Genomic DNA, 23,667 nt, shown 5'->3' with positions numbered 1-23,667 from the left:
TTTCAAACCAACGCCGTTTGCCCTTCTCCTGATAGGCGCCGCGCTCAAAGCCGGAAGGATGATGTATACATGCTAGTGCGCCTATGTACACGTGTCTTTGCTATGGCGTCGCTCTAAGGGACTCGTGACTTCGAGAATTATTCAAGGCAACATCTGTTATTTGTGTAATCTGTTGCATCGATAGACAAATTAAGTTTTAGAGGAATAATAAAACTCACAAACCGAATGTCTGAGTGTTTTTGTTTTACTTTGTACCGCAGCAAGAGAGATGCACTTCCATTTCGACTGCTTGTTCTCACGTCGTGCAGTCACGCATGCAGACACCGAAACTATGTCACGTTTTACTGTGTTCCAGTGCACGATCATGCTTTGTGATCCGCTTGTGTCTGCCTCAGTGTTCATGCATGTAGTACTGACTTATACCGCTAGTCAGGTGTTCTCGGACACAGCGTGCCAAATCATAAGCTGTGCAAAATGAGACTTACACAACAGCTTGTGTCCGACACCATCAGTAGAAGTGCACCACGCAGCAAAAAAGCGAGGAAAAAAAGTAGGTGCAGCCCATGACTTATGCGTCACGCAGTCCTCAAGCTTCGGTACGGGAGAACATAGGGAAGGAATTTCGCTTGAAAGAGTGTCTCTCTTGGCAGTGGCGCTCGCCTCCTGAAATCATGGGTTCACGGCACTGAAATATTTCTATCTCAGCTATTAATGAAACAATTTAGAAAATTCTTGTGGTTGAATGCTCCTTAGAGGGTACATAACAAGTTCCATTGTATAACCAAAATTTGCTATGTGGCCTGGTGAGGGGCCCTTTAAGACCAAGTTAATTAAGGCACTCAAACTCACGACCTTTAGTGGCAGTCAAACCCTTGACCTTTGGCAGGACCAAAATTCAGTGGCACCAAAATTGATGGTGCCATCAGTGATGGTCAAATCCACAACTTTTGATGTTAATTAAAGTGCCCCTGTAATGGCTCGGGCAAATGTTGTAGATGCGTAGTGTACAGCTAGAGTTAACCTTTCGCACCACAATTTGTGTGAGGCATCTCGTATTAAGAGAGCTACAGACCTTTACAGGTTACCCACCTTCATAGTCATGCATTTTCTCCTTAACTTGCTCGCCGAGTGATTGGCACTAAGCTCCACCTTCACTGGCTCTGCGTCATGGTGGCATGTCATGTCTTCTACTTCCGGTTCTCCACGAGCGAGCACGCAAAGCCCCTCTGCCAGCTGCTTGGCAGTCGACCCCAAGCAAGAGCTATCGAAGCAGCATGCGTTGCGAGCATTCTGTTGCCGCACCGAATGTGTCTGGTATTCGGGTAACCACAGGCAAGCTGGGCGGTTCGACAGATGGGTGGAGGCATAAAACTCAAGCTGATGAAACTTTAGCGTAGACGTACGTGAGTGGCCTGATCGGTCTGCGTGGTCCAGCCACCTGGTGGCGCAGAGTTTAACCAGCCAAACAAAGAGCTAATATTGCTCTAACCAAGAGTAAAGCATTTTAAACATTTACAAAAACAACCTATTAACGATTACACTCCTGCGAAAAATTTACACCAGCAGCAAAGAAGAATATATTTCGTTACTGCTACTGTGTGTGGTTGAGCTCTGTGCCACCAGGTGGCTGCACCATGCAGACCATTCACATTTGCACTTCTGCTCATCCCGGAAAATGGCACGGTCAAACCATAGAATAAAGAACAACTCTAGAGAAGGGAAACTGTACCTTCCACAGTGGTTCGAAAATAAGAAGCGGCAGCGCATGGAACTTAGTGGGGGACCCGACAGATGGCGCTACTTAAACAGGAAGCGGAAATGTTTTTTTTTAATACACTATTCAATATGGCCGCTTTATACCGGTGGCGTACGCTGGCTACGCGCCCTGCTCGCCTCGCTGGCTTTGCGGCATGCCCCAGCTGCCGCGTTTTAATGGCCAGGAGACTAAAGAGCCTCTACTGACGCCCATACAAACAAGCCACAAGTGAGTGAACAGGACGTGCGCCTTTATTGGCAGAAGAAAACCAGTGCACCTTCTCATACAAGATCAGAAATAAAATTTGCATGTCGAGATGCGCTGAAATCATTAACACGAGCTCGGAAACTGCTCACTTTCGTCGCCGCACATGGCGATCTGGTAATGAGCGACAATCAGTAGCGCAAGCAAATTAGGCAGTGCACCACCTGTTTGCATTGGCAGTCACCGTAACTTGCATTGCGAAGCAATCCGGTGACGCAAGGCATCTGCTGCCGCAACCAACACAGCGACATGGACTGAATGGCATTTTAGCGTTCCCGCCTTTCCAACCTGCACGTTTCTTTTTGTTCTTTCGGGGGCCGCTAATGTTTAACTCATAGTTGGTGCCCCACATTCTCAATGTGGGCATCATCATTTTGCATCCACTTTTGCAGGCCTTTCCACCCATGTGGCTATCAACTTCTGACCATGTAATAACGTGTGCTGTCTCCGCTCACACCACATCACGGCCGATGAAGGCCCACAAGCATAATTTGCCGGCGGCTGCAGCAAGAAATGTCGAATGGGGAGAGCACCAATTACGGTGCATGTAAATTGGGAGTCTTTGTCGCTGTGTGGACTGCAGGAGCAGATGGTTACCTCGGGAGACTGTAGCCCATGCAGCTTACCAAGTCGCCACATCGAAGAAACATAAGACGGCGACCATTATCAAATTAGACTACATTCAATCACCGCATAAGGTTCAGACAATGCACCGTACATTGGCTAAGATTCACATGACAACAGTGGGCATTCATGCACTACAAGTTGCATACAGCACATTCAGCTATCCGACTTCAGGCACAGTGCTTGCCTATGTCGCACATGGTGGTCTAGTAACGAGTGACAACCAGCAGCACAAGCAGATTGGACAGTGCCCCACCTGTTTGCACTGACAGTCACCGTAACTTGCACTGCGAATCAATCGGGAGACGCAGGCACCTGCTGCCATAGCCAACACAGTGACATGAACTACCCGGCAACCTAGTGTTACCTCCTTTCCTACATGCACGTTTCTTTTTGTTCTTTCGGTGGCCACTAATGTGTCGCTCACACTTGGTGCCCCACCTGCTCTCCATATGGCTGTGGTCTGTTTTGTGGGAATCGCCAATTCGCAGCCACTTTTACAGGTCTTTCCACCCATGTGGATATCAACTTCATACACTTCAAACCATGTAATCATGTATGATAGTCTCTGTTCACACCAAATCATGGCCAAAGAAGGCCACAAGCACACTTTACCCACGGCTGCAGCAGGAAAGGACAAACAGGGAGCACCAATCACAGTACATGTAAACAGGGAGTTTGTGTCACTGTGTGGACTGCAGGAGCAGGTGCTTACCTCGAGAGGCCGTTGGCCAATACAACTGAACAGGCTGCCACATCCCAGAAATGTAACACGGCAACCATGACCAAGTGGGAAAACATTGAAACAAGATTATGCAATCAAATCACTTCAGCATACTCTAACATAACGCTCAATCTATACATTGGCACTATGCATTGGCTACGATCTACATGACAACAGTGAGCATACACGCACACGGGTTGCCTGCAGCACATTGAACCGTCCGACTGTAGGCATAGCGCTTGCCTTCGTTGCACACTGCAGTCTGGTAACAAGCAACAACCAGCAGCGCAAGCAGATTGGACAGTGTGTCCCACGTGTTTGCACCGACAGTCGGCGTTGAATATGAGCAACTTGCATTGCAAAGCAATCGGGTGACGCAAGCATCTGCTGCCACAGCCAACAGCGACATGGAGTGCCCGGCATTTTAGCGTTACCGCCTTTCCAATCTGCATGTTTCTTTTTGTTCTTTTGCATGCCACTAATGTGTAACTCACACTTGGTCCGCCACATTCTCTATATATGGACATGGTCGGTTTTGTGGACATCACTATTTTGCAGTCACTTTTGCAGGCCTTTCCACACATGTGGATATCAACTTCATACACTTAGAACCATGTAATTATGTATGAGAGTCTCCGTTGACGCCAAATCATGGCCGAGGAAGGCCACAAGCAAAATTGGCACACGGCAGCAGCAGCAGGAAAGGACGGAACGGGGAGCACCAACCACGGTGCGTGTAAATTCGCAGTCTATGTCCCTGTGCGGACTGTAGGAGCAGGTGCTTGCCTCGAGAGACTGTTTCCCAGTGCAACTTACCAGGCTCCCACATATGAGAAACGTAACACGGTGACAAGTACCAAGTTGGACAGCGCCGAAACCAGATTCTGCAATCAATCTCTTCAATGTAGCTTCACAAAAACACAGGCTGTCGAGCAAGAATAGCAATCCTGAATGAGACTAGGAATTCAATATGGGACTGAGAAAGCTTGCATTCAAGAAAGAAGCCACTCTACTTTGCAAGCATTGAAAGCCAAAAACATTAACAAAAGTTAAATGCTACATAGCACACGGTGTAAAGGCTAATGCAAGACACACGCCAATGCCGCATCAGCTATTTCAGGAGAGGAATTGCACATGGCAACATACACTAGAAAGAACTGCTACACATATGTTATGCTACTAGACAGTGACTGGCATTAAGTATGAGCAAAGAATCGGTTGACCTTTATTGTTTGTATGAGGAATAGGAATGATCTCTAACAAAAATGTGGAATGAAGAAGCTTGCATTCATTGAAACAAAATTATACTTGGCAAGAATTGGCGAGGCCAGGAAGCTCACTAAGGGAGGGCAAGCTGACAGAACACTCTTAGCCAGCGTCGTCTGTGCTTGTTCAGAGGTTGCAGGTACATCTGAAGACAAATAATTTTTGTTGTTGAGGTACCTGGATGACTCGGCCAATATCCGTGCTGGTGGAATGATGGCGTAGGCTCTTTTCACTCTTGAAACAGTCGTCCATAGACTTGATATCTCACCCAAATAATTCTGGAATGGCTTCTTTGTTCGTGGTCTTGCGAATTCAGCTCCAGCCCCTTCCTGTTGGTGTAGATGGGGGCTCCCATGATGACCAAGATGTACTTGGCACAGACTCTGTTGGGGCAGAACAATGGCACATGAGATACAGCAGAGATTATCCAAACTCATGTAGTGTTTTCTTTTATGTTCGAACTAATTGTGCTGAACTGTAAACATGAACAAATGTTCATATCATCTGCTACAAACAAATGACATGTATCTCAAGACTAGCAAGCCAATACAGCATATATCAAGCATATTTATTTCTGAACCAGGTGTTGCTTACCTTGTAGTAGCAGCCAAAGTCCACACAATGACCTTGTTGTAGCAGGCAGCAGCTTCTGTTTAGTGCATGGAGTGTGTTGCTTTATACTGGTGCCATCCTCATTACTGCATGTCTGGAACAGAAATTTTGACTGCATCAGAAATTGAATAGGCACAATTTTGCAATATAAAACGCGAAATGGTGCGACATATACATTGCAATGGTTTGTGACTACAGAACACATGCAAATGTACACTGTTTATTCTAGGGTGCTTAAGCAGCGGTGGTAAATAAATATGGTTACTCTCCGTAAAATTGATGTCTGCGTAACTACAATGCATGTCAACAGCTTAAGTAAAATTCAGATCACAAATAAGAACATTTGTGCGCTCGTTTATACCCTAGAATAGATCACACTGCTGATTTCACAAGCAAATAGATGAAAGACATGAAGGTATTAGAATTGATACATTCTTTTTGTGCATGAACGTGATGCACCACTTCACTACTGCAAAAATAGATGTCCTGAGGTAAGCCAAACTGAACATCAAGAACATTTGGAAGCAACAGGTACGAAATATGGGTGAATTATCATGTGTGCAACTGTTTAATACATTAAATTCAGTACTTTAGCGTCAGTTTATCAAAAGGTTATTCGGTTCTGTGAACGAAAGAAGTTGCCAGCGGACTCGAAAAAAAATATATTGATAAGGCAACTCAGTCACTTATGGCTACGGCTACAACGAGATGAAAAATGTGACGCGCGTTCCGATATCGTTTCTCTTTCGTGAATGTGTGCAGAATGATGGCCTCGCAACTGAAAGTTTATTTCGCAAACAGCAACGGAGGGTCCTGACTGCCCTTATGTAATGCAGCATCTAGTTCGTTAACTTACCTCCGCCTGTAAGTTAACGAGACGAATAAATTACATAGCGATTGAAGCAGTGATGTTAAATGACTCACCGGTATGGCTGTCCCCAGTCGCAGCAAGACCCGGCTCCCATTTCGATGCAGACATGTTCCACATGGCTCACGACTGAAACCTAGCTTTCAGGCTTACACTCCAAGTTAAATAACGCGAGATATCGAAGCGCAATAAACTGGTGTTAGCACAAAATAACCAACCAATGTACGAACCAAGAAATCTGTACCTGCCGTGCAGGCGAACATACCGGTAAAAATTTTAAATCCAGGCCGGAGGTCACGTGGGAGGTCGATGATGCTGAACGCTATTTTGCGTTTAAAATGACAAAAAACAACAAAGTTGGTAATAAAAAGTACAATGTAAAATTAGGAATCATAATTTTGTAGTCTTTATCATGCAATAAAAACGCTTCGTTTACTGTAGAAGAAAGTTTGTAGGTTAAAATTGCGCTTACTACGGCGCCTCTAGCGGGAGATAATGTGCTCAACGGGGAACCTTTTTAATTGGTGTACTATGCCTGTTTCTTTAGCAGCGCCGCGCGGTCGATTTTTTCGCCCTCTGTGGCCATTTGCTGAACTTGAGAGTGTGCTACCGCTGGTCAAACAGCCAGGCCCATTTCCCTCGCGCTTGCATTTACTCGGATACCAGACTCGCGAAACACTACTATGGTAGTAATCCTCCGGTGTAAAGTGACGGCCGCAAATGCACAAATCCTGGCGTCGATTGGATATGATAGTCTGATGCGCTGCAGCCACTCTGCTTGTCTGCTGCCTTGCAGAGGGATAAGATGTCACAGCTTGACATATTGCTAGTTGCTACGTTTGCAGCCCACAATGCAACAAAGGCGATTCATGGTGCTCATGAAAAGACAGATCGACACTGACCACGGAGCTCACGTAAAGACAGAGCATGTTGTGTGTGCTGGAAGGGATAAAGTGTACTGAAAAATTGTTCCTGTGCATTCTCTTTCTGTTACTTTCTTTTTATAGAAACAAATTAACTAACATTCCAACTATTATGAACAACATTTGTTCACCATGAAGTTGGAAAAATTATCGATGATGCGCTCTGGGCTGCCAATCGGATAGCTCTCCCTACTGATGTCATTAGGGCAATTTACGCCAAATGGGTAGGGGCAGCTGAAAATTGAGCCGAGCAGTGTGCTGCGATCGGCAGCGATGTACATTTTTAAAACCTTATAATAAATTACACGCTTTATGCGGAGCACTTATATGTGTCAATTAATGATCAGAAGGACCTACTCTAACGACTCACTACATTTGTACGAAATTGTCAAAATCATTTCAGGGTCCCTTTGAGGCAAAGTTAACTAAGGCACTCGAACCCTCGACCATTGGTGCTAATTAAGGCAAGGTTAATTAAGGCACTCGAACGTGGGACCTTTGGTGGGAGTTAAACCATCGAACTTTGGTGGGGTCAAAACTCAATGACACCAAAATTGATCGTGCCACCATTGATGGTTGAACCCACGTAACTTGGTTTGAGTTATGGCACTCAAACCCACGACCTTTACTGGGAGTCAAATTCTTGACCTTTGGTGTTAATTAAGGCATAGTTAATTAAAATATAATTAATTAAGGCACTCATACCCATGACCTTCGGTAGGAGAAAGTAATAGCAAGTAACAATGCATTCGAATGAGAATGTCAAATAATTTAATGAATGGCTCATGAGCGCGCATGCTTTTGCCTTCATCCTCTTTAGCGTATGCTAAAGTGACTGTCGACTTTTTCGAATATAAGGCGAGGTTTTTTTTCCCAGAATCCTTAGCCTCAATGTCACCCCCCACCTTATGTGCAAGGCTGCTAAATTCAGTTACTATTTCAGTATTATGGCATCAGCGTCACATTTCCGGCAAACCAGAGTTTAGACGGCAGCATAAATTGTGGCAACCAGTATGTCTTGGCAAGCTAAATCAGTACCGTATTTTTGCATGTATAGCACACACTGTAAACGAGGAAAATTTAACAGTGAATGCAGGGTGTTGTCTATATGCAAATTTCGCCTTCATGTGTGATTCCATGGCAATGCGAATATTACCTTACGGTGTGGCTTGGTGGCAATGCAGTGCATGCTGCTGTAAAGCCTATTATAAAGTGGCAACTTGCGCTGCCTGAAAATTTCTGGCTGTGAAAACTGTGACTGATTTAGAATCAAGGGTGCGTTAGAATGAAGTATGCACAGTAGTACATTTATGGATGTATCAAATAGGTGATGTCCATATCGCACCCCAAGAAAGCTTTCTAATGAAAACTAGGGGCAATTGTCACGGGACACAGTATGCATTCCTCAATTATATGCGCGTACACCCGCCGTCTCCTGTCACAGTACAAGCACTGATATGCCTAATAAGTGTACTGGCAGGCCTTCAGAGCTTTTTCGGATGTCCCTGTGGCGATTTGGGCCTTTAAGGGCAGTAAGAGACATGCATTCATTTTTTCGAACTACCCATTTTTTGGACGTTTTCGCGTCCCCTAAGGAGTCCTCAAAATCAAACAACTGACTAACAGTATGCCTCAGATGGTCTGTGGTGTGAACACATGGCTGAAAGAGGACAAAAAAAGAAATGACTTATGCATTGAGGAATGAACGGGAATGGAAACATGCCGCCACTTCTTTGAAGGAGCTTGAGCTCAAAAAGCAACATATTGGCTGATGCCGAGATCAGGTGTCCATCATCCAAACCAAAGTAAACTATTTAAAGCAGTGAAATGCAAGACAGGTGTTGTTTATGGGCTGAGAGTATGTCGGGACAGTTGAGGTTAACTTGCCAACTTTTGAGAGAGAATCGCACTTGTAACAAAAGTTCAGGCCTCATACCAATGAGCTTGCTATCAGTTGATAGAAATAGCTCATATTTGAAAATATTTGCTTCTGTATGCATCTCCGTTTTATTCGTATTTGAGAATGTTCGACTCGATTTGCAATGGGCTTTACTTCTTTTTTTTTTTTTGAAGATATTTTGTTCGCTGTGCATTCTACCATTCTAACTCTACCCTTCTGTTTTCTTTTTGAGTAAACAGTACTCCTTACTATTCAAACTGAATTAAGTCATTTTTATATTTTTTAACATACTTGTTAGAGAGTGTCAGCATTGGGTGACATGACAATAACATATTAAAAACTCACAAGGAATAAAGCAGATGACACAAATGAAACACAAAATAACAACAACGCTGAGAGTCAGTACAAAAACGAGAATGAGTCAATACACTGTAACAACAAGAAAATACATAAAATCAGCTGTGGTTAACTTTTAACAGGAAATTGTTTAATGGCAATGACCTAATTGTTCCGGGAATTAAGTTCCAAAATTCAATAGTACGTGGGAAAAAGCTGTATTTAAATTTATTAGATCGAGCAAAGTAAGGCCTAATATTAAGGTTATGGTGACTCCTACTTGACCAAGGAATGTCTGAAGAAATATATATGGGATGTGAGACACGATATGGCGGATGTTGGCGGATGTTGCAGCGTTTCCCACTTGAACTTTGCCAGTTTTGTATTAATGACATCAGCGACGCGGGGACGGGCATTGTCGTGGAGCAAGATGACCCCATTCCTCAATTCTCCACGTCGTTTCTACTTGATTGCGACACGCAGCCCATCCGACGTTTTACAATATCGGAAACTATTGATAGTCTCTCCAGGCTTAGCAAATTCAATCAGTAATGGCCCTTGATGATCGAAAAAAAAAAGTCAACATCTTTCCAGCAGAAATGACGGCCTTTGCTTTTCTTGGGGGTGGTGAATTCAAATGTTTCCACTTTAAGGTTTGCCGTCGTGTTTCAGGCTCATACTAGTGGCACCATGATTCGTCCCCAGTCACAAGTGCAGTCAAAAATTCCTCAACCTCATCGTGATACCGGATTGATTAGATGAGTCAAGGCAGCACCGAACCTCTCCTTCTGGCGGCGGTTCAAAATCTTGGGCATCCATTTCGCACACAAGAGCTGAAAACCAAGATGTTCCAGAATTGTGGTGTGACCTGAACTGTGATTGATGTTCACACGCCCTGCCAATTCATGGATGCTTATCCTCCGTTCTTGTCTAACCAGCCTTTGCAATTTTGTTGGGTGTGATTGCTCGGTGGCTTTGGCCCGGTCTTGGATCGTCTCTGCAACTTTCACGTCGTTCTTTGAACAGTTTGCTGCAACGGTTCACAGTGGCCAATGAAATGCGCTGTTCAACATACACGGCAGCCATACGGCGAGAGAGAGAGAGAGAGAAATAACCTTTATTTATATAGCTGGCAGATTGGTGGGGGGGCCAACCCCGCCTGGATGGCGGCCAGAAGCCCTTGAGCTCTAGCGGCATCTTCGGCCTGCTGGACAGCCAAAAGTTGGTCTTTGGGGGCCGAGCTGAGCAACACGGTCTCCCACTGCTTCCGATCCTGAATTTTTTGGCCCTCTCGGGGCGCCCGAGGGCAGGCCCACATAATGTGATCCAGGTCCGCCCTTTCTTGACAAAATTTACAATTGAGCGAATATTGTTCTGGGTAATAATGATTATAAGTCACCGGATTTGGATATGTATTTGTTTGAAGGAGGTGCCATGCCACCACCTGCTGCTTATTAAGTGATGGGTGTGCGGGAGGAAAACGCACCCTTCCCAATCTGTAATGATTAGTTATTTCCCTGTAGCCAACCATCCGGTCCCCTGTCAGCCCCAGCCGCGGCACCCCGGTGGCTCGGCTTGTGAGTCCTCGAGCCACGGTGTCGGTCGCCTCATTGCCGGGGAGGGAGGAGTGCGCAGGCGCCCAGATGATATGGACAACCCGCTCATCGCAGAAGTTTGCCAGGATACGTTGTGATTCCGGCGAAATGCGCCCCTTTGCGTAATTTAAAATGGCGGTTTTAGAATCACTGACTATTATAATTTCTTTTTGGGAAACATCTTCATCTCTCAAAAACCTCACAACATCACGCTGTTAAACTTTTGGAGTTTCCATTATGTCGCACAACCATGTTCAACCCTGTGTATGCGAGCATTAAAGAACCTTGATCCTCACACCTGCGTGTCCCTTTTGTAAATAAGAGATGCCTCTGTGCCACGTGCATGTCTTGCAGATAATGAACCGAACCATTACTGTACAGGGTGGGTTGGCTCACTTTCCTTTGACTCGCCTTTGTGCATAAGAAATGCGAAGATACAATGTAACATACAAATGCAAAGATACAGCTTGATTAAGGGCAAAAACATGTCACTGGAAAGAAAGTTCACTGCACGTATACACAAAATGTCGCAACAAGATAATTAAATATACGTGTAAGCAATATATCTACATATATAAGAAAAAGTCACTATATATGATGCGTCAAACAAGGCAAATAAACATGTTGCGCAACCACAGATGCACAGATCACAGCCCCCCCCCCATCCACTACCCCAATGTATGGCACGTGATGAAAGGTGGCCCGCTTCCTACCCGCTTTTCTCCCTTGCGCACACAAGAGTGAGCCACCATCGTCTGCTCACCCATTCCCCCCCCCCCCCCCTATGCTTTCACTCGCACATACAGCATGCGGTGTGCAGTCTTGATGTTACCGCCCCTGGACTTTATACGGAACATGAGGGCGATGGCGACGGCGGAATGTGCCTGGAGTGTCCATATCACTGCTTTTGCAATAATATAATAAGAGTATCCAGCAACTGAAGCGTCCCGTGGCCCATTACCTTCCGCAAAAGAAGTAATAAAATCGAACTTTCACCATGCGACAATTCGCTGCGCTGCGGCAGTCTTTTTTTTTTTTCCATTGTGGCGTGGGGGGCGCCAAAATGAAATAACGCAAAGAAAGCATGTTGGCTACAATCGAATACCTACTTTGAGCACCTAGTGTGGCTACCAAAGGAATATTGAAGAAAACGTGAGTAGCATGGCCCACGGAGAACTATACGCATACTGCTCTATATCCTGCACTAGCGAGACAAAATTTTCCGGAGAGGTTGCGCTCAAGTGAACACGTTGCAATCTGCCGAGTCCCCGTAGTGATGGCGGCGAGCGACCACGCATTGTTTATTTTTACCGTCTGCTAGCCAGAAAGCGTCCAAAACTCCGCCAGGAAAAAATGCACTCGGCCAGAGAAAAACGAACGCGCATCGAAGTACACCGCACGGTGGTCGATGCAGCCCGAGAAAAACGCATGTGGTCTGGCTGGTTCGGCAGCCCGCAAGTAGCTCGAACAAAAAAAAAAAGAGAGAGAGAGAGAGAGAGAGAGGCTCAATCTGTCTTTGCAAATAGAAGGCCAAGTAGAAAAATAAATAAGAACGTAGTTACCTTTGCTGGCTTTAGTGTCTTGACATGGATGCTTTGGCACAGGATAAAGAGAGGTGGATATTCTTTTCTGTGGCATGACGGCACAAGTGAACCACCACAACGCTTCGTCTCATCAGACCTCACTGTGTGCTTTGTCAACTTGTCTGATAGTGTGTTGATTTGGCTTCTCTCGTAGTATGGTACGATGTATGTCTTTAGAAAAGTCAATGCACTTTTGGCGTCACATGTTTGTAACACCATTAAACCCACGTGTTTTCAGCATTGAAAATCTAAAGCACGACTTTGGTAATGTCAGTGCACCTTTTGCATCAAAAGTTTATGAGAACTTTATACCAATAAAGTTTCAGAATTTAAATCCAAGCGCTCCCTAGATTCCGCGGCCTCCGCAAGATGCCGTGACGAGCCCACTCGCCATCCAAAGGCCTTTGAAACTTCGTGCTCGGATGGAGCTCCTTGCGTTACGATATGTGACTCTCGGTGCATGGGCGTTGCCATACAATCCAGCCTGATTTCGCAATGTTCGCTTTAAAATGTCCTTTTGAGCATGAAAAGGACATTCTAGACAAAATCGAGCATTATTTCCGGCGCCGAGGGTTATTTTGGTCGGCGGCGCATGACAGCATGAAAAAAATTGCGTGGGGGCAGGGGCTGAAGCCCCATAAGCCCCCCCCCGCCCCCCTTGGCTCCGCCCCTGTTGTCCAGTTCTAGTTGATTTTTAGGAAAAAAAAGAACTCCATGACATCACCCTTGACAACGATGTAGGTGGTCGAAAGCTTTCATTTTGCTTGACTGTGTGCCACCCACATTTCAGAAGGTTTGCTATCATGTAGTGCTTTGCCATTTTTGCTGGCTCACGAAATTCACACAAACTGCAAGTAGCAGAGAATACCACATCCATACGATATCACAGGATTCCCAAATGGTCAATGCCACTTGACCAAGAGCAGCACCAGTGGCAAATCAAAAGCTCTGTATTGGCTTGGTTCCTCCATGGTCGCGCATTTGCATTTCACACTTAAAATTGTAACGCTGTTGGTCAGGCGGTATTTCACTCACCGATGGCAGTAAAGGGTGGTCATGGTGTACGCAATGTCACCAGTCCCTGCTCAAGACAGATGATTCCAATTGCACTAAACGTATGCAGACTTTTCAGATGCAACTTTCTTGCAAACTAACCCCCGTATTCAGTAATGCATCTTAACTTCAAGCCCATGCTTGACTTGCTATAAATGACGCCTGGTGCAAATGTGCCCAAGGCGCTCATTGCATTTCCTTTAGTGCATTCACGACAGGTGTCATTTAAATCAAGTCAAGCATGGGCATCAAGTTAAGATGCATTTGTGATTGTCGCAGCTTGTCACCCATTCACCAGCGGCACGAAGTCGTCGACAGGGTGTACGAGCTGGTTGGTTGTTCCGCTGTGCCACACAGCGCTGTTGGCACACATACACTGTCAGCAATTTGGACACAGGATTGCACAGAGACACCACATATTTCAAAGTATTTGCACCCCAGCCTTCTTAGTAAGCTTCTCAATGCACATGCGGGACAGAGAATACACAGAGGTCCCTACAAAAAGCCTTCGAGGCGTCACGATCGCACTGACAACAAAAAAAAAAGTGCGTTGCGAGCATTCTGTCACAGTGCCGAGCATGTCCAAAATTCTAGTAAACATAGGTGAGCTGGGCGTTTTGATGGATAATTGCAGGCGTAAATGTGAGCAGCCTGCATGGTGCAGAGCTCAACCAGCGAAACACAGAGCTAATATTGCTGTAACCAAGCATAAAACATTTTAAACATATAAAAAGATGTGTTCACAATTACACTGCTGCTGAAAATTTACACCAGCAGCAAAGCAGAATACAATGTAGAAGTTGAGCCCTGCGCCACCAGGTGGCTTCACCCTGCAGGTCACTCATGTTTGCACCTCCGCCCATTCAGGAAAATGCCCAGTTCACCGGCGTTTATCGAAACACTAGACATGCTAAAGCTCTCTGCTGTGATAGCAATATTGTGGCATGAAGTGATGATTGCAAACGAGTAGATCCTGGCGCTGATCAGATCCCGACAGCTCGATGCACTGCAGCCACTCCACACACTTGTTGCCTTGTAGAGGGACACAATGTCGCAACTTGACATGTTGCCAATTGCTATATTTGCAGTCCTCGCGAAAAGAAACCTTGAGACCAACACTAGCCTTGCAGCTCGCGTCAACACAGAGCACATTGTAACACAGGCAGACGACACTTGCTGTGTGCCAGAAGTGCTTGAGTGTAGTGATAAGTCACTGTTAGAAATTCTCTTTCTGTTACTTTTAATTCGAAAGCTTTATATGGCTCATGAGGCACAAAATCCGGTGCAGTTGTCGGCGTGGGCATGACCACCGATGGTCCTAAAAGTGATCAAATTCTCAACCTTTGGTGGGAGTTGAAACCACGACCATTGGTGGGTGTCGAACCTACAAGCCTTGATGTTAATTAAGGCAAAGTTAATTAAGAAATTTCTCATTAAGATATAGTTACTTAAGGCACTCGAACCCTCGACCTTTGGTGGGAGTCAAACCCATGGCTTCGGATGTTAATTAAAGTGAAGGTAATTAATGAACAGTGACTTAACATAGTTAATTAATTAAAATACTCAAATGCATGAGTTTTGGTGGGAATCGAACCCACGACCTTGCATTGTGGTATAATGTCTAAGCATCGCGCAGTGGTCACAATGCTTTCACATTCATCCACATAGGAATAACTAAGTGCAGCTTGAATTTTTTTATACGTATTGATGCAATGTGATTTCAAATTACGTGCGCCAGCCGCCTCCTGCGTCCATCCAGTTGTTTACTGCTACCTCCGAAAGATAGCGGCATTGAAGTGGGCAACACGGGCTCATAAGGCACGCGCAATCAGAGCAACGTGTCATCAGCACGGGACACGAGGGAAGAAGATGTGGGGAACTCTTGCGAAAAGAGTTTGGACGTTTTAGGGAGGCTCTCGCTTAGCTGTTTGTCAGGCATAGGTTTGCCCAACGTAAAGTGATTAAAGTACCATCGCTCAATTGCCAATATAAAGTGAATAATGTACTGTCACTCAACCGTACGTTGCAATTCTGGTGGTGGTGGAGGTGCCGGCAAACGATTTCAAGCCCTTCTCGAGTCAGAGAAAGGAGCCCGGTCTCGCAGCGACTTGGACCCATCGAATTGACTCCTGTTCACCAACGCAGCAGTCGTCGCCTACGTGCTGAGCCCTCCCTAGTTTTTCCCTTGCGGGATTGTATCAGAGGGTCTGCAGCTGCTAATGGAAATGCTACCGAGATGACAATTCCAATCATGCCAACTGACCTCATTGTGAACTCGCCAATGACGCCAGAGCCTTTCCACGGCGACACATCTGAAGACGCAGAGGACTGGCTGGAACGTTTTGAGCGCGTCGCTGAGTTCAATGGATGGAATGGAGAGTGCAAGATACAAAACATTTACTTCACATTAGAGAACAGTGCACAACTGAGGTTTGAAAACCACGAAGCAACATTTGCGTCATGGGATGCTTTCCGACGGGAGTTGCTGGCAACTTACTTGAGTACCAACCGCAGGGAGAGGACCGAAGCTGCCCTGCAAGCAAGAAACCAGCGGAACAATGAAAGCGTGGCCATGTATGTAGAACACATGTCCCACGTATTCCGCCAAGCTGGTCCGAACATGAGCGAGGACAAGACACTGCGCCATCTAATGTGGGGCGTAAAACAGAAACTGTTTGCAGGGTTGGTTCGGCGCCCGCTGCGCACCGTCACCAAGTTTCGTTCCGAAGCGACAACAATGGAAAGCACGTTGCAACAGCGATCAAAGATGTACAACCAGGAAATGAACATCATTTCTTTAGACGCAGTTCCAGCCGTCTTCGGAAACAGTGTGGAGGTCATACGGGAGCTTGTGCAACCTGTAGTGCAAGAAGAGCTTCAGAGGATATGACTTGAACAGAACACTCCAACGCTCTCTTCGCTGGCAGACGTGGTTCATGAAGAGGTAATGCCCACTCTGGGAAGGTCTGGGAACCACAGCTCAGTGCGCAGCCCCAATCGCCACTACTGCGCCAGCCGAGCGTCTTATATGCTGACGTGCTGCAGCTAACTCCCGGGCTTGCTGAGGTCGCAGCCACTTTCTCTATGAGTAGCTTGATGCCTTGATGATGACACGTTGCTTCGATTGCACGTGCCTTGTGAGCCAAAGTTGCCCACTTCACTGCCGCTATCTTTCGCAGGTAGCAATAAACAACTGGACGGATGCAGGAGGCAGCTGGCGCACATAATTTTATGCAGAACGCCTAAATGTGTCACTTAATGTTCAGAAGGTTTGTATGAAACTGACAGTATTGTTTCGGGGTCCCTTTAGGCATATTGAAAGCAATTCAAAGGTTGCCAAAGATGAACCAAAAGCTGTTGTAAAAGGTTATTGGAGGCATCAGGAGGGAGCAATGTACCAGGGTGCACAAAGGTTTTGAAAGCTGAAGTTTTTATTGTATTTGTGCATGTGTGTGCGTGTGTGTGTATGCATGCACGTATGTGAGAAAAGTAGGCATAAGGTAGAACAAACAATGCAACACAGAGCAAAGAAGGAACCAGATGGACACATCACTTTATTCCTTCATTCCTGTGGTTCTTTTTCAGTCTTGTGTTATGCTGTTCGTTTTGATTGTCTTTGTTCCAGTGGGTTCCCAAATCAGCAGCCTGATAACGTCAGGAACTCATGACTGATGGCGTAAACAAAGCGTATGTTGTTGTCTGGTCCTATCCATTAAATGATGAATTAACACAGGCATACAAAGAGTTTATTATAAAACAGGAAGCAGGCGGATTCATTTTGCGAGAGCAATATCAAGTCACCATCTTGTGGGTAACAAATTGGTTTATTGAGATAAATTTAAAAATACGTACCAATACTGTATATGCTTGTGCCCATGCTGTTTGTTTATGCTGCAGTCGTAACAGCTGGGACTTGTTGCATTTCATTCTGTCTCTTTCAGGTGGTAGTTGATAATCTGAAGCAGGACACTCGCATCACAGTCCTGGGCCACGTCCAAAGAGGAGGGAGCCCGTCTGCTTTTGACAGAATCTTGGTGAGTGCCTACAACTGCAGCATATTTCATAGTGTATGTATTGGGCACAAAGACATGTTGTGGCACCGCCTAACACCATTGCCTGAATGGCTTAAGTTTGGTCACATGCTGAAGCGTCATCACACACCTTGCTTTTCAGCTTACTGCTGGAAAGTTTGTCTGTTGTAAACGTTTTATGGAAGAGTGTTTGTTTTTTGTTTTCGTTTTCCGGTTTTAGATGCCATATGAGACTTTGTTGTGTGTTTCTCTATGCGAATATGAGCCGAATTTTGCTGTATGTACCATCACAGAAAGAGGAAGCTTGGCAGCTTCTACAGAGCTCACCAGTCACTAAAATCCTGGTGGTAAATTTTTTAAAGGGGTCCTGAAGCACCCCGCCGGCTTGGTAAAATAACACAGTCCACAGACAGCATACGCTGCTGTGAACATCTCAGCCAAATTATGCAGTCATGCACAGTGCGTGGAGCTCGAAAGGGGAGCACGGAGTCACCCATTTCTCAAACACTCTCTTTTCAACCGGAGCCTTCTCCTGTGCACTCTTTTCAGTCTGCTATATTTCATCATATAACAGATTCACATATGCTGCTGCTATTGGCCAATAGCTGACACCAATCAAGAAGGGTGTTTGGATCAGTGCGCTGTTATGATCGACCTGTCAGGTGTGAGAATTGTTCAAACGGGTGTTCCCATGTCAACATAATTGCCCTTTTCTCCAAGACGGTGTCACCCCCCCGCCGTCTCCCCCCTCCAAGCTGACACAAAAGGATGTTCAAAGGGAGGGCAAAAAGAAGATCAGGAGATTGCCAACCACAAGGTCAAGACCACATCACCTGCCCCCCCCCCCCCCCCCCTCCATGAGCTGACGCAAAAGGATGTGCCAAGGGAGGGCAAAAAGAAGATCAGGATCGAGATCGCCAACCACAACGTCAAGACGACATCACCTGTCCCCCCCACTCCATGAGCCGACACAAAAGGATGTGCCAAAGGAGGGCAAAAAGAAGATCAGGATTGAGATCGCCGACCACAAGGTCAAGATGGCGCCACCCCTTTCTCCACGAGCTGACACAAAAGGATGAACAACGAAAGCACTAATACTTCCGCAGGCTCCCGAAGAATACGTCAGCAACCACAAAGGCCGTGCTGGCCCCCATGTTGATCAGAACCGCTTGAGACTCAGATAAGAGTCACATCCATGTACCAATGAAGAGAATACAATCTTTTCTACTTTTTTTCATCATCACTATGCCCGACTTCGTCGTTGTTTCCCGGTTCCTGCAGTGAAGACCCACCTCAGCCAGGCGAGATTGTAACAGCACTTCTTCCTACTGCTGCTGCGTATATTTATTCACACCGTTTAATAAAAAGGCTAAAGTAAGTGAAAATCTGGATTTTGAATTTTGATAGGAATTGCATACTCTGTAGCACAGCAAAGGGATGAGACACCATAAGCTAGCCGATAGCTAGATCGCCGTAGCCGTAAGCTAGTTAGATCGCCGTAGCCGTAAGCTAGCTAGATCGATAGCCTCTAAGTTTGGCATGTCGTAGGCGCCAAAACAGAAATAGTGGCATCTACGTGAACATCCAAAAAAATTAGAACTGCACGCCACGGTGACATTCAGTAGGCGGAGCCTTGTGAGCATTGCACTGCTTTTTTGTTGCCTTCACAGTGCAAGGCATTGAAGAAAGATCAAGAGCACTGCAAATGGAATAGCAAGTGATCTTTGATTGCCAGTAACTCCACTTTGCTGAACACATTGAAGAACTCTTTTTTGGCAAAGTATTTCTGAAATAGTCTGTTTTAATGTCAAATGCATTTCTCAACTTCAATAAAGAGTGATTCAAGACCCCTTTAAGCATGAAGCACAAGAAAATATTGCATTGGCATTATGAACAGCGTAAATAAATGTAATGTTACCATTCATTAAAAGTAGCTATATGAAAACGTTCTGTGAAATGGTATTCCAGGCCTTCATGCTAAGGAGCATGAACCAGAACCACCTAGCTGGCCTCTACCATTTCAAACACTAACTGTTCAGTTTTAAGTCAGCGTTGCCCAAACACTTTCTATTCTGCGAACAGCTCTTACACCTTTGCTTGTATCAAGACACCAGACACCACTTGTTGCATTACCACTCTCGAATGCTGTTACCTTTAATGAAAACTTTATGGTCTCTTTCGCTCCTAGTAGTGGTTCTCAAAAGTGCCTTTTGCTAAGAGTTTTGGAGAATATGTCCTATATCGTACAAGGTGCATTTGCTATCCGACATGCTAATGCGCACTCATTAACATTAACCGGCGTTTTCTCAATGCAGGGCTGCCGAATGGGTGCAGAGGCCGTCCTGGCCCTGTTCGAGGCTAAACCAGACTCTGAGGCTTGTGTCGTGTCTCTGGATGGCAATCAAGCCGTGCGAGTGCCGCTTATGCAGTGTGTAGAGAAGGTGGGTACCAACACCATTGTTTCCTGACGCTTTGCTCGGAAGAGAGTCTCTAAAAAGCTTTACAATGCTGTGCCATAGGGTTAGGGCAAAACAAAATTTAATCGGGCACTTTTTTTGCTTCTCCTGCAGGATGTGCTAACGATTTCTGGTTGGGGCGCCTTGAATGTGCCTTCCAAAGCATTCAATGTTTGCTATTTACAGCCCATACTTTAACAAACAAACAAAGTCAAGTCACTATAGATGTGTCATCTTTGTTCAAATTAATTCTGATGGCAGCTCTACACATGGTGCAATGCCACATAAGCTGTACACCACTTATGCTTTATCTGCAGTAAAAAGTGAGTGAAGAAGTTCCAGACTCCTCATAAAAATTTCAAAGCATGCATAAAAGGCAGACAAGATCAGTTCAGAGTGCGGTGAAAGCAGGTCTTTACTGTAGAACACTGAGGAGCACTGCACGGAACCAACAGAGTACCATACGGGCCACACATACTGCACTGTGGTAGACCAAGTGCATTTGGTAAGGTGGGGAAGTTGGGTGGAGAGGGGGATGCAAAAATGGCCACCATGGTAAGAGGTGCTGCAGAGTGGCTTTAATTTGCAGAAGATTACCTGCTTTGCCTCGTGCAGCAGCAGCCAGCAGAGTCAAACTTTGCGCAATATCTTGCTGTGCAGACTCAAGCTGTTGCCAAGTGCATGGCCAACAAGGAGTGGCAGAAGGCAGTGCAGTTGCGGGGCAGGTAAGTTATAGCGGCCAACACCATTTTCGTGCCTACCAACTCTGCAGCATTTTAATGCAATAGCATTAAGGGCCCCTTGTCACAGAAAATCCAGTATCGGTGTCTGCAACATTGTCCATTAAATAAAAATAATCCCGAACCATGCAGGCCCTCCACATGGCACATGGGAGTCACTGAACTAATTGAATTACCCAGAATGCATCAGAATATTCATAAGATACGACTTACACGCAGCCTACAGACATGATAGCATCAGATTGTAATTTGAATATAGAAGAAAACATAATTCTGTTACATGGAAACTCGAACACAAACTCTTTTTTTTCCCGCTGCGCCATTAAGTCTTTCTTAGTAGGAGCGGCGCACCCCGCTCTATTCCTTGCAACATCATCCAGATGGAGATCGCCTACATGAATTCGTGGCAGCAGCGGCACCTGCCATGCAGGGGGGTGGGTGTTACAAAAATAACCAGAAAGCTCACCCTCGTGCATAGCGTTCGCCACCATCGTTTCCAGGAAAGCATTACGGTTACACAAGCTGCAGTTGGCGGGAAGCTTGAGAAGCAATCTGGAATCTTTGGATGCTATTGCATTCCACTCTTAAAGGTGAAGCTTAAGCGTCCTCCAATTTTTTTCACAGAGTTTACAAATTTTGGCTCATTTTACGAATGTTGCTTCAAGTTTTGCAAAAAGTAATCTTGTGAAAAAATATTTCTCACTGGTCACCACACCTCCTCTTGGAACTTGCTTCAAGCAATTTTATGCAAACAAGTTATGCAAAAAATTTTATGCAAGGCAATATCGGCAGCAGCAATGTCACTTAAAATGTTACTAATCTAAGATCAAGGGGTTGCTTGTAGAAGAAAATGCCTGTTATCTCCCGCTTCCCCCACCTCTTCAGTCTTGTGTCATTGCAGTTTTTACTTATAATGTTCACAGGCTGGCAGGTACACACTTTAGAGCATCTTGTAGATTCCAAGATTAACGCTTCCAACGTCAAAAAAGGGTATCAAAAGCTTTGTGCACTTTACTGAAAAAAACCTGCTGCAATGGCTGCAGCAGCTATGATGTCCTGCTACTGAGTGTGCTACTCTCGGCCGATAGCAATTTTTCTGTTTTGCAAAGCTTCTCAACTTTATGGATTTCCGCAGAACTGGTTTGCCATTAGCATGAGATTGCGGATTTGATTCCGTGACATCTCAACCCTATTTGCTGTAGGGGCAGTGCAAAAGCACTCGTGCACTATGCTTTGGCTGCACATTAAAAAGAAGCCCAGATCACTAAAATTAAACCATAGCTTTCCACCACAGTTTTTACCTGCCTTAATAGTTCAGTGACTATGGCATTCTGGTACTCAGAACAATGTCAGAAACTTGATTTCTCTTAACGATGTACACATTTCTCAATTAATCAATTGGATGTCAGATTATTCCCACTCCTGTGGTGTATCTTTTATGAAACTCACTTTGCACTTAACCTCTCATTGTGCAGGAAAATGTCCTATTTATCATTGTTCCACAAGTTATTTTGTAATTACAGACCTGAAAAATTAACTTTCTAGTGAGCCAAGTTATGTGTAATCTTCCATTGATTACCACAGCAAGGTTTGCATTCCTTTTTGGTACACACATTTGTTTTTTTACTCATTCATTCTGAAGGCAGCCAGTGAATGGAACCACTTGCCCACCTCAGTCGTCACCATTCTCATTTACTTCCACATTTGAACCTACCATTGGAAGGTATTGTGGATACTGCTTATAGATGCATACTTTCTTTCTTTAGGTATTGAAATAAATAAATCAAATGATTCAATTTCGATAGGAATTGATGCAGAAATGCTTGCATGCTGGCTTTGGTTTGGTCTATATAACAAAGTCAATAAAACTGGCAATTTATTTCATTATATCAAAATGTCATTACGTTGAAATTCAACCTTTCATGCAAGTAAGTACAGTCAATGATGGACTTTTCTTACAGGGAAGGGGCCACAAAATTTTCAGAATTATCACACAATTGGGAAAAGCAAATTTGAATGAGGAAATAATTCATTCTATTGAATTTGAAAGTCGGCGACGAAAGATATGGTTTCATGCCATGTCGACGATATCTTCACACTGACGGTATGAAGAAGAGCCATCCGCACTTTCACATCCACTTCGCTCCCGTGACTTGTAGTGTCACTCACAGTGGGACGATGTTATCATGAAAAGTGCCAGAGCAAATGCTTCATCTGCCTCTCGCTTGAACGAGTCTCTGAAACTCGACATTATGCCTCCAGTACTAAAGAGAGAGAGAAAAGGATGCATAGAAAGGCAGGGAGGTTAACCAGAGGCAGTTCCGGTTGACTACCCTGCACGGGGGAAGGGTGAAGGGGGGATAAAAGGAGAAAGAGAGAGAGGAAAGGGGAGATAGAAAGAGAGATGAGCACGACCAAACCGCATACACTACAGAGTGGTAGGGGGCGGCGTTCATACTCCAGTACTAAACATGCAGGAAGACAATGCACATGATGCCATGCCATCTCAGCACACCCACTCTTTGCAGACGCAGCAGATTAGCTCTAAAACAGGGCAGGCAGGCTGCATACACAATCAGCCATGCTGACATCCATGCAAAGTCAAGCAAAATTAAGAAAAAAGATGCACAGCAACCTGCCCCCTCCTCACGCATGCTTGATAGCGGTACTGCGAGCTCACTGCCCTCCCCCATTTCCCTGTGCTCGCACAGAAAGATGAAGCTCATCAAATCACCATCCTTTTCAGCTCACCACGTTCGCTCGCACTCAAAGCGTACAGTGTGCAGGGTGTGACAGGATCTTATCGCTCTCGGACTTTATACGGATTAAGACATTGCTCTGCTTCGACGGTCGCTTTTGGTCACATCGCACACGATTTGAGAGGTGCGTTTGCAAGCAGCCATGTGTAATTCAACCATTTGACCATCTGCATCTGT

The 23,667-nt window shown here is 45.2% G+C and overlaps 1 protein-coding gene across 6 annotated transcripts in view; it reads left to right on the top strand.

Moving 5' to 3' along the window:
- The window catches only part of Pfk (ATP-dependent 6-phosphofructokinase), a 130,503-nt gene that overhangs the window by 29,475 nt on the left and 77,361 nt on the right, over positions 1–23,667 (top strand). For all 6 annotated transcript variants that reach the window (XM_065440267.2, XM_065440266.1, XM_065440269.1 and 3 more), the window contains exons 8-10: positions 17,446–17,538; positions 19,851–19,976; positions 20,652–20,716. In XM_065440267.2, the coding sequence (XP_065296339.1) occupies positions 17,446–17,538; positions 19,851–19,976; positions 20,652–20,716 (284 nt within the window). The remainder of the gene's footprint in view (positions 1–17,445; positions 17,539–19,850; positions 19,977–20,651; positions 20,717–23,667) is intronic.

The sequence above is a fragment of the Dermacentor albipictus genome, chromosome 3, assembly GCF_038994185.2.
Source record: "Dermacentor albipictus isolate Rhodes 1998 colony chromosome 3, USDA_Dalb.pri_finalv2, whole genome shotgun sequence".
NCBI lineage: Eukaryota > Metazoa > Arthropoda > Arachnida > Ixodida > Ixodidae > Dermacentor > Dermacentor albipictus.
The sequence above is the reverse complement of the archived record's forward strand: the minus strand, read 5'-3'. Positions and strand labels throughout refer to the sequence as shown.